At 64.5% G+C, this 18,105-nt stretch overlaps 1 protein-coding gene across 1 annotated transcript; it reads left to right on the plus strand.

Annotated features, from left to right (window-relative positions):
* Positions 1-308: 308 nt before the first annotated feature.
* On the plus strand, positions 309-16,500 carry CUL4A (cullin 4A; the record flags this gene model as incomplete). Its single annotated transcript, XM_084235158.1, has 18 exons — positions 309-459; positions 1,015-1,130; positions 7,712-7,785; positions 8,205-8,367; positions 8,443-8,532; positions 9,270-9,352; positions 10,368-10,435; positions 10,784-10,902; positions 11,459-11,651; positions 12,555-12,659; positions 12,865-12,975; positions 13,051-13,136; positions 13,397-13,504; positions 13,788-13,901; positions 14,397-14,502; positions 14,633-14,805; positions 15,995-16,147; positions 16,405-16,500. The coding sequence occupies 18 exons, from the start codon at positions 309-311 to the stop codon at positions 16,498-16,500; spliced, it is 2,109 nt and encodes a 702-aa protein (XP_084091284.1).
* Positions 16,501-18,105: the final 1,605 nt, after the last annotated feature.

Below are 18,105 nucleotides of genomic sequence, written 5' to 3' on the forward strand. Positions count from 1 at the left end.
GGCCCGGGCCCGGCGCGCGTCACTTCCGGCGCGGTCCGGCGCGCGGCCCTCCCGCGGCGCGCCCGGCGCGCGGGTTCCGGCGAGCGTGGCGGCGCGCGGGCCGGCGGCATGGCGGCGCGCCCGGGCTGAGGAAGCCGGTCCCTGCGCGCCCGCCGCTGCCCGGGCGAGAGCCGCGTCGCGCCCGCCGCCGCCGCCGACCTTGCGACTGCCGGAGCCCACGGACGCGGCCCAGGGCCGGCCGCGCTCGCGAGCGCCGGGCCGGGCCGGGGCGCCGGGCGGCGGTTGGCCGGAGCGGGCCGGGCGGCGCCATGGCCGACGAGGCCCCCAGGAAGGGCGGCTGCCCGGCGCTGGTCGGGCACACCAACGGGCTGTCCAAGCCCGCGGCGCTCGCCGCCGCCGCCGTGTCCTCCAAGCCGGGCGCCGGCGGCTCCAAGAAGCTGGTCATCAAGAACTTCCGAGGTGGGCGTCCGGGCCGGGCGCGGGGGGCGGGGGGCGCCCGGGGCGGGGGCCGGGGGCCGGGGGTCCCGGCCGGGGGGGGCCGAGGGGGATTGGGGGGGATACGTCCCAGGTGAGAAGGTGGGGGAAGGCCCAGGAGCGGGGGCCCCCTCCCGGCCGGGGCCAGAATCGGGGTTCCCGGCCGGCGCCTGGCGGCGGCTTCAGCGCGGCGAGCTCGCCCTCAGGTGTCCGGTGGAATAAATTGGGCCTGAGGGCGGAGCTGCCCCGGCGGCGCCCGCAGCAGCCGGCCCTGGAGCGCGGCCCCTCTTGACGCCGGCCCTGGCCCGCGGGGCTCCGAGGTTAGCTGCCTGCCCCCCGGGCTTGGACAGTGTTAAGTCCGCTTTCAGCGCTGCGGGCCTCACCCCTCCCGCCTGCCCACGCGGCCGCGGCTGCTCCCTGAGGGCGGGAAGGGGGGGGGGAGCAGGCGGCGGCAGGTGGCTTCCCGCCCGGGGGCTGTTTTCTGCCCTCTCACCTGCGTGCCCTTGGCGTGACACCCTCTCCCCGACTCTGGACCTGCAGACAGACCGAAGCTGCCTGACAACTACACTCAGGACACCTGGCAGAAGCTGCGCGACGCCGTGCGAGCCATCCAGGGCAGCACGTCCATCAGACACAATCTGGAGGAGCTCTACCAGGTCAGCGGCCAGCAGCCCTCGTTTCCTGTGCAAGTCGAGCGGCCTGGGTCATCAGGCTTGGGGTCTGACCCCACATTTGGCTTCCCAGACCTTTACTGGCAGCCAGTTGCCAGCCAGGGCCCCACTGAGGACGTAAGCCGTCAGCACTGCTGGACCGCCGTCCACTCGCTGCAGCGGCTGGTGGTCAGGCTGCTGGCCGCAGCCGCCTGCAGGGAGGCAGGCTGGTCTTGCCACCTTGGATAGTGGAGCCCTCTGCCCAGCTGTCCAGCGTGGAATGTGTTCCTGCAGCTGGTGCGGGGTGCAACGTGCTCGGTCTGCCTCCTCTCTGTCCCTCAGGGGCATCGGCCAGAGAGCCCCCGCTTCTCAGGCCGCCTGCACCTGCAGGATTTTCCCAGACACGGTTAGGACATGTCCGGTCTCCTGGCTCTCTCCTAGTTTTCATAGTTGCTATCTGAGCCTGATCATCCAGCACTGGGGGGGCGGGGGGTGCTTCCGGACAGCGCTGAAGGGAGCAGCAGAGCCGGGTGGCAGGAACCCGAGGCTGTGTGTGCCGGGGCCAGGAGCTGTTTATGTTGGTTGGTTGCTGTGGTGTCTGTCTGTGACTTGAGCTGCTCAGAAAAATGTCAGAGGCGCCCTTACAGGCCCCCGGGCTGGGAGCGTTTCCAGACATGCAGCCGGCCGGTGTTGCGACTACGCCCGTGCCGGCACCGTCCGGCTCTCGCAGGCCGGCGCAGGTGTTCCCTCCCTTCACGCGTGCGGCGAACTCGCTGCAGCTGACGCACGTGCTGGCGCCCTCGGACGAGGTGCCATCTGCAATGGCACCTCGTGTCCAAGAGCAGCGTCCACGCAAGGTGACCGGCGTCTGTTTCAGGAAGTGGCAACTGTTTCTGCTAAGAGATTTTGATGTATTTTTTAAAATTCTTTATGTAAATAATTGCAGCATCAGGGCCTCCCTGGTGGCTCAGGGGGTAAGTGCCAGCACTGTGAAGCTGTCCGCCACTTCTGCAGCACGCGTTCCATCCCCGGCCAGGGAGTGACCCACAGGGCGCAGCAGACCTCTCCTGTCTCCCCGCTGCTTTCAGTCAGCCCATCTGTTCTGTTCCCCACTCTGTCTCTGGCGAATCCTGTCACCCCTTGCTCCTCTCTTCTGCACCCCAGTTCTCATATGCATAAATAGGTAGAATAAATTTATTTGGAAAAATAACGATTACAGCATCAAAGTCCCAGGAGCTGCAGGAGAGCAGGAAGAAGGCGGAGGCCGCCCCGTCAGCTGCCAGCAGCCCGCACCATCTTTAGCTCACCCGAGTGTGTTTTTGGTTTGATGGTCCAGGGTGTGACTTACACATGACGCCCGGTTGTGTAGCCACCGCCCCAAAGCACCCCCGAGCCTGAGCACCCTGCTTCCCCCTCATACCCCACCCCTATCTCAGCCCGGAGCCTTCTCCCCCTGGAGCTGTGCGTTTTGGGCGGCCCCACCCTCCGGGGCTGGCGGCCTCCTGGGTGCTGGCCCAGTCTGTGCTCTCGCCAGGGCGTCAGGGGCCTTCCCCCGCTCCAGGGGACATCAGGGCATCCAGGTCGGGCCTATCAGGAGGGAATATCCGTGTGCGTTGAGCTCCTTCTGCGGAGGTGCATGTCTCGAGGCGGTTCTCGGGTCAGGTGGGCAGCGTGTCCCCCCGCATGGCTGGGAGGCTGGTGCCTGTGGCCACGCCATTTTGCATCTCGCCCAGCAGCGTGGAGAGCTGGGCCCAGACCTTACTGGCATCTGACCCCGTTGGCCTTGTTGCCTGTCCCAGGACACGGAGTCCCCCCACCCCATACCTGCTGTGATGCGGCTCCAGAGCTGGTGCTGGGGTTTCTTCTGCTCTGATCTCTGTCCTGTCACTTCTCAGTGGGGTGACAGGCGGCCCCTCCTGCTCCATGTGTGTCTCGGGGCATCATGGACACGGCGCTGTGGTCCCCAAGGCTGAGGCGTGCTGGCCCCAAGGGCACCCCCGTCAGCGCCTGCACCCCACGGGCATGTGTGCTGAGGCTGCAGTGCGGCGCCAGCTGCCCCTATGATGCTCTGCTCGGGGGTGGTCACTCTCTTCGTCTCCAGACAGGCGTTTTCACTCTGATGGGGCTCCCCGCTCTTTCTGATCTCAAGTGTTAGTTGTGGGGGACTCCATGTGAGAATCAGGGCAGTCTGATGTCCTGAGCGTCCCCCAGGTGTTTGACCTGGCTGCTGGCCACTGTCCCATCTGGCCTTCCGGCCTGAGGGCCTCGCTAGCCCTGAGGCCTCAGCCCCCTAGAGCCAGCCTGCTTTGTGCCGACCCATACCTCGCCCCCAGCTGCAGGAGGCCCGGGCGCCCTAGCCCCCGCCCCCACCCCAGGTGACCCTGCTTCAGCTCAAAAGTCTGCCCGGCTCCTCGGAGGGGTGCCCCCGTGACCCATGACTGTGCAGAAAGGCGGCTGGCCCGGCCCCGTGGGCCAGGAGCGCTGTCCCCGAGGGCATCACAGTGACTCAGCACAAGCCAAGGACACTGCTCGCCCGGGCCCTGCCAGGTGCTTTGAGAAGTCCCCCAGATTCTCAGCTTTCAGAACAACGGAAGCCCAGCGCCCCCCGACCCCGGCAGCCGCGTGCCGAGAGGGGTCCTGGCCGGAGCCGGGACTGAGTCCTCGGCGGGAAGGGCAAGCTCAACTGTCCGGAGCCCACGGGAGAGGCTCCGTTCAGATGCTGTTTTGTGAGGAACTGCCCCCCACGCTTCTCTTGGTTTTCACCACAGAAAATGTCTTTTTGCGCATGTTACAGAAGAAACTTGCTTGGCCGTAGCTGTGTTTGCGGAGTTCTCCAATGATTAACCAGCGGAGCACCCGCTTTGGCGGGAGGTCGTCTTGGGCCTGGGAGGAAGGCGGGGCAGGCCGGGGCAGACGCGCAGACGCGGCGGGAGGGCGGCGCGAGGCCAGGCGCGGCGGTTTCTGGGTTCTGGGGGAGACGGGCTGTTCCTGTTGTGCGACGATCTCGCTGGAGATAGAAACGGGTTGTGACTTTTTAGTTGTTCTCATCATCCCACTTGTACTCTTGCACTTGGTGCAAATAAACGTGTTTCACGTGGCGGTGGTGTGACTCGTGTGCGTGATACACGCGGCCGTTCCCCTGGCGCGGGTGCTGGCGTTGTTGGTATCAGCTTTGCCTGAGTGAGCAGTGTAGGGGTTTAAGGGGCATCTTTCCCTTGGGGAGGAAATGAGTTTCATTCGCATCCGGGGGGCCTCCCTGGGGGCGCAGGGGGTTAAGACGCAGCCTGTGAGGCTGTGCGCAGCCTCTGCAGCACGAGTTCGATCCCCAGCCAGGGAGCGACCCACAGGGCGCAGCAGACTCTCCTGCCTCCCCGCCGCTCCCCTCAGCAGTGGATTTCAGTGGATCCACCTGTTCTGCTCCCCGCTCTGTCTCTGGGGAGTCCTCTTGCCCCTGCATCTCAGGCCTGTGCCTGGCTCTTGTAGGTGGAGATAAATAAACCTTTTTAAGAAATTCACTGAAGTGTTTCTGTCACGCGTGCCCCCGGCTTTCAGGTGGTTCGTTTTCTTCCGCTGTTGCTCGCGTTGGCACAGCGCTTGAGTTCTCCCCTCCGGCGTGGTCCCCCGACTTCTGCGTCGTTTCGGAGCCACCAAAGCCCAGCGCCCCCGGCCCTGGCAGCCGTGTCCCCGGAGGCGCCCTGGCCGCAGCCAGGACTGCATCCTTCTGCAGGAAGGGCGAGCTCGGCTGTCCGGAGCCCTGCGGGAGAGGCTGCGGCCACGGCACCCGTGAGCTGCCACTGTGGTTCCGGGAGCTCTTCCCTCCCGTTTGACCCCCTCCCGCCGCCGGGCGCCTCAGGTCTGTGGTCTCCTGCAGGTTTCGTTTTTTCTTTTTCTTTTTTTTTGGGGGGGGGCACTTTGTTCAGCTTCCCTGCGCTCCTCCCGCCGGCGAGGCCGTCCGCGCTTCTCTCTCTGGCTCGTTCCCCGGAGCGTCCTCGCGCCGGCTCGTCCCTGCTGCTGCGGGCGGCGCGTCTCTGTGGAGGGCCGAGGAGGGCTCCGGGGGCGCGCGGGCTTCCTCCCCAACGAGCGTTGTGTGTCTTGGGGAGACTCCGGGAGTGGAGCCGCGGGGTCGGGGTAGCTCCATTTCCAGTGGCCCGAGGGGCGTCCCCGCGGCCCTCCGAGGAGGCCGGGCCGGTCTGCGCCCCCGGCGGCGTCGGGCTCCCTCCTCCACGGCCTCGCCGAGTCGCCCTGGTGTTTCCGGGCCGCGCCGTTCTCCCGGCCGTGGGGGTGGGGTGGGGTGGGGTCTCGCGTGGTTTTGATTTGCACGTCCCTGGTTATCCGCGACGAGCGTGTTTCGTACACCCGTGGGCCGTTTGCGTTTCCTCTTTGCACGAGCGTCTCTGCGGCTCTCCCGCCCGTGTCTTGACTGGGTCGTTTGCTTTGTTTTTGTTGCGTCGGGTGAGATCCTTGTGGGTTTGTGCTTTTTTTTAACGGTTCTGACTAGTGCAACTGAAAGATCACACTTCTGGTTGTGGGGTTTAGCGTCTGGGTCGGGTGAGATGCTGGTTTTGTCCATCGCACTTGCAAGGCCAGACGGGACTGGAAATGGGGAGCGTGTGCGGACTCAGACACGCCGGAGAATATCTGAGAAGGTGTTTGTCTCACGAGCTGTTCCTCCACTGGGACAAAGCGTCGTGACGCGCAGGGCCTGAGGGAGTCTGGAGGAAGCTGCTCCTGGCCGCAAGTTGTGGCCTCCTGCCACCCCCACCCGAGGGCCCGACCTTGACCCCCGCCCATTGCAGTCAGGTCTGCGGCGACTCTAGCGCTCCCCGGGGCCTGCCCAGCCCCTGCAGAGTGTCGGGGTCCAGCCGTGCTGAGCCCCAGTGACAATAGCGGGCGCCCCAACTCTGCTCCGTGTTCCCTGCTGTCGCGGCCCCACTCACCACCTCGTGCTGGATTCTGGGGTGCCAGCAGGAAGCACCCCAAACTTGGAAAGAAGAGTTCGCTGTAGGTTGCATTTGTGCCGTGGCCTTCCTGTCACGAACACGTCGAGTTTTGTTTCTTTTCCCCAAGAAGAGCAGGTTTGCTGTGCTAAGGCTCTGTGCTTGCTTTTTCCAGGCCGTGGAGAATCTCTGTTCTCACAAAGTCTCCTCCACCCTCTACAAGCAGCTCCGCCAGGTCTGCGAGGACCACGTCCAGGCGCAAACCCTGCAGTTCAGGGAATATCCTTTTTGGCTCGTGACGCTTCTGCTCGTTAGTCTAAGTCTTGAAATCGGTCTCTGGTAGGAAAAGGAGTTGGGTCCCCCGAACGTTGAAAGAATTGCTGTTGAAGTTCCCTTCTGCTGCAGGACGGAAGCCTGAGGTTTATCTTACTGGACTTAGGCAGCTTTTTTTTTTTTTTTTTTAAGAAAAATCTCGTGTGAGCTTCCTTTCCCCGGTGTCTTGGCGTCTCCCGATGGTGTCAGATCGACCCTTGAATATTTAAGGTGCCCATCGGATTGATGCAAACCGCCCTCTGCCTGGGTCTGGTTGGTGTCTTTAAAACAAGTTCTGAAAAACGTCTTAAAGTCGGGAGTTTCCTAGGACTCGTGACAAAGGGCCATGAACCCTATCCCTGGCCGGACCCCGGCCTTACGGGGCCCCCTCTGGGTGTCCTGGGCCTGTGGTCCCGCCGAGGCCAGCTTGTCCTCTGGGCCCGTCGGCGTCGGCAGAGCCCGCTCCCTGTGCACCCTGGTGGCTGCCCGAGGCTGCCCTGTGGTCCTGCCCTGGGCCCCTGCCCACCGCACCTCGAGGCCGCCCATGCCTCACGCCCGCGGCCATTGTGATTGGCGGGAGCACGAGGAGGAGGGTCAGTGAGGCTAGGGGAGCGGGCAGGGCACCCGACATGGGGTGGGGCTCCTGAGCTGCCCCGGGCGTGTCCTCTGCGGCCGAGTCTGCGCTTTCCTTAGCAGGCGTGCACAGGATCCCTGGACAGCGTGCTGTTCCTCAAGAGGGTGGACACCTGCTGGCAGGACCACTGCAGGCAGATGGTGAGCCTGGCCCGCCCCCGAGCCGCTGCCCCGCACAGAAGCCACTGCTACCGGCAGGGCTCCCGTGGCCGCCTCCTGCCCCTCCTGGGGTTCTCCTGGTGTGCCCCGGTCATCAGACCTGGGTCCAGGCTTCCTGCAGCCAGACAGCCAGAGCAGGAGAGGCCCTTGGCCTGCCTGGGCGGCAGGGTGGCCCGGCTGTTAACTAAGGAGGGAGGGGCAGGTCAGTGTCTTCACAGCCTGAGCACTGCTCGCCATGGGGCGGGGTGCTGTCCTGGGGCCAGCCCAGCCCTGTCAGCCACCAGGGCCCATGTGGAGGAGGCCGAGGCCACACCTGCATGAGTGAGCTGGGACTACATTGCCGGTGGGGGGCAGGCCGGCCTGGCGCCACTTCAGAGGGGACCAGGCTGCTTTGACAGTGCAGACCCTCCCCGTGAGACGGGATTGGCCCCAGCACCACGACCGGCCGGCGGTGGGGCGTCCTCCCGGTGCGTTGGCGAGAGCTGGCCGTGGGCCCGACCCTGGACCTCGCGTTAATCAGACACGTGATGTTCTTCCTGGTTCCAGATCATGATCAGAAGCATCTTCCTGTTTCTGGACCGCACCTACATACTCCAGAACTCCATGCTGCCTTCCATCTGGTGAGAGCCCTGCCGGGACCCGGCCTCCCTCTGGGCAGCTCGCCTGAGGGCCTACGCCTTGGCTGGAACCACTAGGGGGTCCGGTCCTGGGACACGGCAGCAGGTGTGAGAGCTGGAGGAGTGCCGGGCAGCTTCCAGCATGTTCTCCGTGACCAGGAGCCCCCAGCTGAGGAATGCGATGGGCTCTGAAAGCTGGTTCCCTTCCGTGGAAGGGCCCAGAGGGGGCCAGGAGGAGCTACTGCTCTGGAGGGCAGGGTGGGGACCTCACAGCCCCTGAGTCTCACCCCAGGGCTGCGCTCCCCACAGTGACTGGGGCCCTGCCTCCAGGACGACCAGTCCCCACGCGGTGGAGCCAGTGGATTTGGGGCCGTGGCCGGGCCCACCCCCGAGACCTGGGCTTGTTTCTCACCGCTGACCAGGGACATGGGGCTGGAGCTGTTCCGGACCCACATCATCAGCGACAAGGCGGTGCAGAGCAAGACCATCGACGGCATCCTCCTGCTGATCGGGCGCGAGCGCAGTGGCGAGGCGGTGGACCGGAGCCTGCTGCGCAGCCTGCTGGGCATGCTCTCCGACCTGCAGGTGTGTGGCAGGGCGGGCGTGGCAAGCGGGCCCGTACTGCTGGCCCTGATTGTTGAAACACTGCCTGTCTCTTAGGTGTACAAAGACTCGTTTGAACTGAGGTTTCTGGAGGAAACTAACTGTCTGTATGCGGCAGAAGGCCAGAGGCTGATGCAGGAGCGAGAGGTGAGCCGGGGGCCGCTGCCAGGCACCATGTCTTGTCGCAGGCTCCCTGGAGCTGCTGCTCATTGTGCAGAATAAGGCGCCGCACAGCTTTTGCTTAGAGACTCGTTTGCTGTCCCTCCGTTAAAATGCCAATAAGGTAGTTGAGACCAGAGGATGAGAGACAAACCTCTGTGAAAGAGAAACGTGACCCGTCTAAGTTTTCATCTGTGTGAGGCCTTGAAAAATTTGCCCAAAAATCCTTGTGAAAACAGGTATCATGTGACCCCTAGAACATCAGCCCTGGCTCCGGCTCAGCAGATCACAAGGGAAGCCCCTTGGGACTGGGCCCCAGAGGCCGCCTGTGCCTGCACTGACGGGACCGCACGAGCTGGGACTCGGGGCTGGGCCCCCTGCTGTGGGCCCAGATGGGGCTCCCTGCACCCCTGGCAGCACAAAGCTCACACATGTCGCCGCCACCACCACACCTTGGGGTCTGGGAGGCTGGTACTACTCCTCCCCCCCCCCCACCCCCCGCCAACACACACATAGTGTGGCTGCTTACCCACCAAAGATGTGGCAGCCCGGAGGTGTGTCTGTGAAAGGCCTGATCCCGGATCCCGGGTCAGGCTGGACACTGTGGCCCCGGCCCTGGCACCCACATGCCAGTCGTGTCTGGCTGCGCGGGCAGCCCTGCCTCTGGTTTGCACGGTGCCTGGCGCGGTGTGAGTCACTGTAGCCTGTGGGTATTTTGTTGGAAGGTCCCGGAGTACCTTAACCATGTCAGCAAGCGCCTGGAAGAAGAAGGAGACCGGGTGATCACCTACCTGGACCACAGCACACAGTGAGTGCCCGCTGGCCTGCCATGCTGCGTGGGGTCCCCTGGTGCCCCGGTGCTGCCGTGTCGGCGAGATATGGTGCCCGCAGCTCCTGCCAGACCTGTGTCTGTGCCACCATGTGCGGCCTCTGGCCCTGAGCTGCAGTCAGGGCCGTGGGATGGGCAGTCCCAGCCCCTGGATGTGGTGGAGGCGCTTCTGTGCTGCCTCACTGGGGCTTCTTGGGGACCCGCTGGTCTAGACAGTTGCTTCCCACGGACGCTCCTGCTGGGTTCTGCGGACGTGGAGGCGGGGGTGGGGCTCTGCCTTGTCGAGCCACGTCCTGGCCCTGAGCGGGGCTCCGAACCCTTGCCCGACTGCCTGGGTCGGTGGTTGGGAAGGGCAGCCATCGGGGCCACGAGTGCGCTGCCAGGGTCGTGCGTGGGAGCCGCTTCATGAGACTCCATGGCTCCCTCTGGCCAGAGAGCACGGTGTCCACAGCATGTGGTCCCTCATGGCCCAGAGCGGGTGGCGACCCGGTGCCCATCAGCGGGCGGCCAGACCCCATGCCCGGCCGAGCCTGGGTCTGTTCTAGGGGTCACGTCTGGGTGCCCGTGGGCATCGCTGCCAGGGAGGGTCGAGCAGGGGTGATGAGCGTGTTCCCCGGCTAGGACCTGGCAGTGGCCACCCCACTGGGACACACCAGGACAGACAGGAGGGTCCCGGCAAGCCAAGTCAGGGCCAGGCCAGCGTGGGGCCTACCGGCTCGTGTGCCCAGGCGCCCGTCCCTCAACAAATGGGGTCCAGGACAGCCCCTGGGCTGGATGGGACGGGATGGGGGCTGAGCATCCGTGGGGAGAGGACCTGGCGGGGGGGGGGGGGGTGGCGGTGCTGGCTGGGGCCCAGGGTGCTCCAGTGGGGCCACCTTCTCCCCCACCCTCTGTGGACTCTGCGCACCTGGTTCCTGGCTCTCAAGGGTGTCAGAGCTGCCAGCCGCATGGCTGTGGGGGCCCTTCCCTGCTCACGGGCTCTTCTCTCGTCCAGGAAGCCGCTGATTGCCTGCGTGGAGAAGCAGCTCCTCGGCGAGCACCTGGCAGCCATCCTACAGAAAGGTGGCCGTGCCGGGCGCCCGTGGGGGCAGGGGTTGGGTGCTGTGGGGAGGGTGTGGAGAGGGCATCTCGCCCTTAAACACTCGAGCTGATGCTGTGAAAGTGGCCCTGACTCGGCCCTGGGAGGGTGGGGGTGCTTCTCGGCCGCCGCTGCGCTGCCAAGGCCGGCTCTGACGGGACGTGGCCGCACATGTTCTCACTCAAACCTGTGAGGTCCCAGGATGGGCTGAGCCAGGGACGGTGGGTGCAGGGGCCAGGTGGGCGGGACTGCAGCATGCCCTGCCCTGCCCACGCGCCCCGACCTGTGTGTCTGCCGTGCGACTCTGTGACGCGCCACCTCTGTCGCCTCAGGGCTGGACCACTTGCTGGACGAGAACCGCGTGCCGGACCTCACCCAGATGTACCAGCTGTTCAGCCGCGTGAAGGGCGGGCAGCAGACGCTGCTGCAGCACTGGAGTGACTACATCAAGGTCTGTCTGCTGGCAGCACTGGCCCTGGGGGCTGCAAGGCTGGGCGGGCGGTCGTCTCATGTCCTGGTGTCCGTTCATGCGCATGGTGCCCACGAGCGGGTGGGGCCACTCTGGCCGGCACCCATGACCCACGCGGGTGCGTCTGCAGGCCGTGGGCTGCGTCTGGTGCATTGGGTATGCGCGCGAAGGGGGTGCAAGGGCATAGAGGCAGCAGCACCCGGCTGACGTGGACACATGCGGGCAGCTGCCTCGTCTGCCCCTTCATGGCACCCTGCTCCATGTGCATGTCGCATGCAGCTGTGCTGCTGCGAGGACCATCCCTGGGGCACGCGGCACACCTGGCAGGCACCACGCAGCCCTGGGGCATCGGGGGCTGATGGCTGAGGGAGACAGGGCAGGACGCGGGGTCAGCCTCACAGACGCGACAGCAGGGTCTCTGAGGCATGGGCCGCCTGCCACGCGTGGAAGTTGAGATGACTCAGTTTGCAGTCAACGGTGATTAACGTCTGCGTCGTGGCGGGTGGTGGGCGAGCGTGGTAACGGGGGTATCCCGTAGACTTTCGGCACGACGATCGTCATCAATCCCGAGAAGGACAAGGACATGGTGCAGGACCTGCTGGACTTCAAGGACCGGGTGGACCATGTGGTGGACGTGTGCTTCCAGCGGAGTGAGAAGTTCGTCAACCTGATGAAGGAGTCCTTTGAGGCCTTCATCAACAAGAGGCCCAACAAGCCTGCGGAGCTCATCGGTGGGAGAGCGCGTTTCTGGGTGCCTTGCATTTGGGAGATTCAGGCAGAACTCAAGCAGGTTTTCCCCAAGATGTCCTGACTCCTTGTTGGGGGGACGGGGGTACCTCATCAGGACTCATGTCCCTGCAGATGGGCGTGAGCTGTGTGCATCATGCTGACAGCCCAGGGACCTCCAGCTGAGGCTGTCCATGGCGGGGGCCGGGGGGGTGCTTGTGCTGCACAACCCTGCTTGTCTCGTGGGCAACAGACCGTTGCCGCGAGCTCCAGTCCTGTCCCAGTCCGCTGGTCAGTGTGAGAGGGCGAGATTGGGTGCGATCTTGAAGGACAGCGTGATTTAAGGTGAAGCCATTTTGAATTGATAGCTTCGTGTGGCGTTAGCGTCAGGTGTGTCCCAGGAGCCTTCGGCTTTCATCAGCCAGAAAGGGCTTTGCAAGGCTGGGCGCTGAGGGGTGGGGGCGACACTGCCCAGGCGCACTGTGGACGGGGCTCCTCGTACGTCCCTGCTTCTGTGTGCTCACGAGTTTCTGTTATGAGAAATTGCAAAGGAAAAGCCCATAAGCACAGTCAGAGGTACTGACAGGGGCTGATTGGGCTTTGGGCCACTGTGTGGCTTGTGGTTTCTCGAAGGTGAGGCTCCGCTCTCCTCTGGGGAGTCACCGTGTGTCTCTGAGGCAGGAGCCTGGTCGGGCTGCCCTTCCCCGGCAGGGAGCAGGCGTGTCCCCCGGGCCCCACCCAGCTCTTTCTGTCTAAGGAAGGCGCATGGTCCTGTGCCTGGGGCAGTGAGGCACTGCCAAGTCCAGTGATTGCGTGGCCTGGGGGAACCCGGGGCCTGTCCTCCCAGAGCGCCGAGGATGTGTGGCCGCCACAGAGGCGCTTCAGGGGTCGCTCTCTTCATCTCACAGCCAAGCACGTCGACTCGAAGCTGAGGGCGGGCAATAAAGAAGCCACGGACGAAGAGCTGGAGCGGATCCTGGACAAGATCATGATAATATTCAGGTTCATCCACGGTGAGCAACTCTCCGCACTGTCGTCAATAGCTTCAGACAAACAGAAAACAGCGTCGCCGAGACCGCGCCCTTGGGCCTCTTTCCTGGAGGAAGCTGGCCCGGGCGTCTCCCGTGGGCAGGCGGGGACCCCTCCGGGCGGGCACGGGCTCCCAGCCTGCGCGCAGCTCCCCGACGCCCCGCGTCCTTCTCGTTGGGCTGCAAACAGGTAAAGATGTCTTTGAAGCATTTTATAAAAAAGACCTGGCAAAACGACTCCTTGTTGGAAAAAGTGCCTCCGTTGACGCTGAGAAGTCGATGTTGTCAAAACTTAAGCATGGTGAGTTGGGGCCGGCAGGGGCGGGGTGGGGGGGCGGGCAGCCGGTCCTGGGCCCTCACGTCGCCCTGTCCGCAGAGTGTGGCGCCGCCTTCACCAGCAAGCTGGAGGGCATGTTCAAGGACATGGAGCTCTCCAAGGACATCATGGTGCACTTCAAGCAGGCAAGTGGCCTTGGCCCGCGCCCGCTCGCCTGGGGCAGCAGAAGCGCCAGTTATCCCTCGGGCCTTTCACGCAGACCTGGCTCACGTGCACGTAAGGGCCCTCGTGCTGGCCAGGAGGGGCCGCGCGGCCATGCGTGCCTGGGGCTGAGGTGGAGGCAGACATGACCCGACTCTGCTGGGAATCACAGCTCTTGTGTCGTAAGTCAGGGCGGGGGCGGTTTCCTGGAGTCACGTCTCGTCTGCGCCTCCTCTGTCCCCAGTACATGCAGAACCAGAGCGACCCGGGCTCCATCGACCTGACGGTGAACGTCCTCACCATGGGCTACTGGCCGACCTACACGCCTGTGGAGGTGCACCTGCCGCCCGAGGTGGGTGGCCCGGCTGGCTGGGGCGACCTCGCCGCCGTCCCATGGTCTCTCCCAAGGCTCCTGTCAGGCCTACCCGCTACTCTCCCTCCCGCCCGCTGCGGACAGCCCCGAGCCGGCGCCCCCAGGGGCGGGCCTGACCCAAGGGCAGGTCCAGGAGGCAGCTGTAAAACAGGGCGGGCCTGTTCTTCGTGCTGTGAATGTTGATTAAGACTTGTGAGTTGCGTGGCGCGTGCTGCTGAGAAGGACCGCGTCGCAGTCAGGCTTGCCTCCTTGTGCTCGGCAGATGATCAAGCTTCAGGAAGTCTTCAAGACCTTCTACCTTGGGAAGCACAGTGGTCGGAAGCTGCAGTGGCAGACGACGCTGGGCCACGCCGTGTTGAAGGCGGAGTTCAAGGAAGTGAGTTCTCTGTCCTGCTGCATGGACTTTCAGCTTTTGTAAGTCGTTTTGACTGAGCTTTGGTGGCAAAGAGTAAACCATCGCTGTCGTCCGGTCGGCTTGTTTAGGTCAGTAAAGCTACCGGCAGCCGGGGGTTCACGTTCTAGGCGGTGGCAGTGAGAGCGCGATCGCCAGAGGGAAGGGCAGTGGTGGTGGTGCCTCTGGGGCCCTGGGAGCTGCAGACCGGGCGCCTCGGCGGGGCAGCATGCCCTCCCGCGGGCCCTGTCCCGCCCCTGTGTTCTGTCCCCTCACGCCAGGGCACCCAGCACCGGGGGACGCGCCGGGCTAGAAAGGGCAGGTGGGGGCACGGCAGCCCCAGCAGCCCCAGCACGAGTCGCGGAAGGACCTCCTGACAGCCCTTGGGGCTCCGGCGGAGGAGGTTTAGGCCGCGGGCCCGACGGCGGGGCCTTCGCTCAGTGGGCAGCCCCGTTCCGAACGCCACGCCCGTCCCCGCAGGGAAAGAAGGAGTTCCAGGTGTCCCTCTTCCAGACGCTCGTGCTGCTCATGTTCAACGAGGGCGACGGCTTCAGCTTTGAGGACATAAAGATGGCCACTGGCATAGGTGTGGCCGCGAGGGCCGGGGCGCCCGCTTAGGTCATCATGGCCGGGGGGGGTGGGGGGGCGAGCCGGCTCCTGGGCATGTTGGGGGTCCTGTCCGCCCTGCCTGACCACCCTGCGCCCTCCCCGCCCAGAGGACAGCGAGTTGCGGAGGACGCTGCAGTCCCTGGCCTGCGGGAAGGCCCGTGTCCTGACCAAGAGCCCCAGGGGGAAGGAGGTTGAAGACGGGGACAAGTTCATCTTCAACGGCGAGTTCAAGCACAAGCTGTTCCGAATCAAGATCAACCAAGTCCAGATGAAGGAGACTGTACGTATGCGCCCCCGCTGCTCCTGCTGCTCGGCTGCTCCCGGCCGTCCCGGCCTTTGGCTGGTGGCCGCGCGGCTCTCCGGGGCCTGCAGCGAACATCTGAGCCGCCTCACCTGATGCCCAGGCTCCTGGGCTGCTCCGCACGTGCTCGCTGTGGCTGGGGGCAGCTACCACCTGGGGAGTGGGTCGGACGGAGAGGCAGGCCGTCGGGAGGTGGAGGCTGCTCAACTCAAGTCACTCACTTTGGTCTGTCAGCATGGGTGGGGTCCAGGTCGTGGGTGCGGAGGTCGGCACCCCGAGTTCCGGGGCTGGCACGGTGTGCGGCTCGGCATTGAATCTGGGGGCTGCCCGCCACCTGCTTGGTCAGTGCTCCCGAACAGCTGGCCTGGGCGTGTCCGGGGTCCTGGTGCCCATGGCCTGCCCTCGTGTCGGGCCTGGATGGGCGGACGTCCCGGGCCTGCACAGCGCTGTTGCAGGTGGACCCTGCCTGTCTGTGCCAGACTGCCGCCGGCAAGCTCCCCGAACTCCCCTCCAGAGCGGGCCTATGCTGGGCACTCCGGCCAGTGACGTCCCCCTTCTGGCTCTCCACCCTTCCGTTCAACAGGACTACCTCTGCTGGCGACAGCGAGGGGCTGGCAACCCGGCCCCTGGCGAAGATGCCGCCGTTGCCATGTGACGGGCGGGTTTGCGGGTTTGGGGGTTTTCCATGTGAGGGCTCTGAATTGGCAAATGTAGCCTTTTGTCCTTTCTGGTGTCTGACTTGGGAGCCATGGCTCAGAGGGCTTCTGTGGCCATGTCCTCTGCACAAGGTGGACGTTGTGGCAGAGCCTCCCACCTCCCTTGGCTGCACAGCGGGCGGGCCTGGTGCTCACGGCCTGGCGCCAGTTCAGCTGCTGCCCGGGCACTGCGGTGCTGGCATCTCAGTCAAGAGCACGCCTCACAGGCCTCACAGGCTGCCCGCCCCATGCCGGGCCGCGCGGCCCAGCCGCACGGCTTCCCCGCTTTTTAAATAGGAAACAACTCTTTTTCCGCCTTGGCGTCGTGGCTTGCTGTTGTCGGAAGGTCGGGTTGATCAGAACGAATGAAAACGCGGCCCGGCAGGGCTCCCCGCGCCGACTCCTGTGCATCGCACTTGGGAGCGAGACGGTCGATGCTCGAGAGACAGCCTCGGCCCGTCTTGCCCGCGCAGGTGGAAGAGCAGGTCAGCACCACCGAGAGGGTGTTCCAGGACCGGCAGTACCAGATCGACGCCGCCATCGTGCGCATCATGAAGATGAGGAAGACCCTGGGCCACGCCCTGCTGGTGTCGGAGCTCTACAACCAGCTCAAGTTCCCTGTCAAGGTGCCGCCCCCGCGTGTGCTCTGACCCGGCTCCCCCGCTGCCTCCCGGTCCCTGAGCACCGGTGCGCTGCCTGCCACAAGGCCCCCGGCCCGGTGTCCCGTGGGCCCGCCGGGGATGCTCTGCTCGGGGACCCTCGGGGGTGGGGAGGCGGCTTGTCCAGCCACCCGCGCCCTGTGTCCGGCCACGGGGCTTGTCCTTTGACAGCGCTGGGTGGCTGTAGGCCGCGCTTGGTGACGTGGGGTCTGGTTCTCTCTCAGCCCGGAGACCTGAAAAAGAGAATCGAGTCGCTCATCGACAGAGACTACATGGAGCGAGACAAGGACAGCCCGAACCAGTACCACTACGTGGCCTGAGCCGGCCCCGCCCGCCGCCGGGGCTCTGCGGGCGCTGGGCAGGCAGGGAGGGCGGCAGAGTCTCTCCCGACAGCCCTTCCTCCTGCCGGGGTGCCGGCCTGGGCTCGGTCCGGGTCAGTGCGACTCTAGGTGGGCCGAGAGACACTGGTCGGGTCGGCTCCCCTGGGGCTTGCGCCCCTGAAGCGGGAGCAGGATGTCCGCCTGCCCTCGTGTGCAGGGTCACAGCCGCGCCCACAGCGGCCCCGGGGACGCGGCCTCAGTTTCCTTTCTTTTCAAAGAGCTCACGCCCTGGCGGCCACGTTCTCTTATGGGCGCTCTGGGCGGGCTGCGGGTGTGCCAAGTGGGGCCTGCTGTGGGCACGGGCCCAGTGCTTCCCGCCCTGCCGCGCCCCCGCTGACCTCCTGCTGGGGAGGTGGGGGGGTGCCGGGTCCCAGCCCCTCCCCGCCCGGCGGAAGGGCTTGGTGGGCGCGGGCCGCGCGGCGTGCCTGCGGGTGCTGACGTCGTGCGCGACGACAACAAAGATACTTTTGTGATAACATTTGAAAGTACTTTATATTTTACATAATAGCATGTTTCATTTTGATTAAAAGCTACCAAAGGAATTTTGATCATGGTATAAGTGTTTAAAGCAATATTTTCTGGAATATACCAAGTTTATATAATTTGATTTTATGCTAAATTATTAAAAGATTTTCCCTTTTTGAAACATGCGTGTTTAGAATATGCTATCTGGGTTTGCACACGGAAGGCCTCGCTCCTTGCGTGTCATCGTTTCTATATTTGTGAATTTTCATTTGTGAGTTCGTAAGGTGGTCTTGAAGGGCCAGTAGCTTTCCACTTCTTACAAGTTCATTGTCTGTAGAGATTGTTAATACTGTAATTTAACGTAGACTGACTGAATAAAATTAGTTTAATCAACCTGACAATCACATTGTGAGAACTTGGTGGTGTCGGGCTCAGCCCCCTCAGCTCTTCAGCCACTTGGGCCCCTCCTTGCACGGGGAGGCCCTGGGCCCATGCACGCCCCTCCGGCCCGGCCGCAGGGCGCTCGGACCTCATCTGTCCTCCCGTTTGTCGATGTCCCTTTGCATTTGGTCACCTCAAAGGCCGAAGTGGAGATGGCCCAGAGGCGGGCGGCAGGAGGCCAGGCCCGGGCAGTGTGGCCAGGTCACCGGCTGCACCCCATGCTGACAAGAAGGTCTTCCAGTAGTGACCCCAAAACGGCAAAGCACCGACTAAGACGACGACGTCCGCAGAAGCACGTCTCAGTGGGCATGCACCCGTGGGCTGGCGGGCGCCTCTGGGGTCCCTGTGGGGCTGGTCTGGGCTGCTTGGGGTGTGTCCTGGGTAGGTGGGGGGTCTGCAGTGTCTTGGGGTAGCCTCACACAGGACTGCTGATTTCCAGAGTGGAAACAGAAAGGCCAGTGGGAGGTGGGATCAGGCAGCTCGGAAGCCCTGAGGCCTGACCCATCGGGGCTCTGGGGGATGCAGGGGCTGAGCTGACCAGCCCAGGAGCCCTGGCCTCAGGCTGGCCCCTCGAGTGAGGCTGCAGGCTGGTCGCTCTGTGAGAACAGTGACGTCAGCTCAAGCTCAGACTGGGCTAAA

Source organism: Talpa europaea, assembly GCF_964194135.1.
Source record: "Talpa europaea genome assembly, chromosome: 6".
In the NCBI taxonomy this organism is placed as follows: domain Eukaryota; kingdom Metazoa; phylum Chordata; class Mammalia; order Eulipotyphla; family Talpidae; genus Talpa; species Talpa europaea.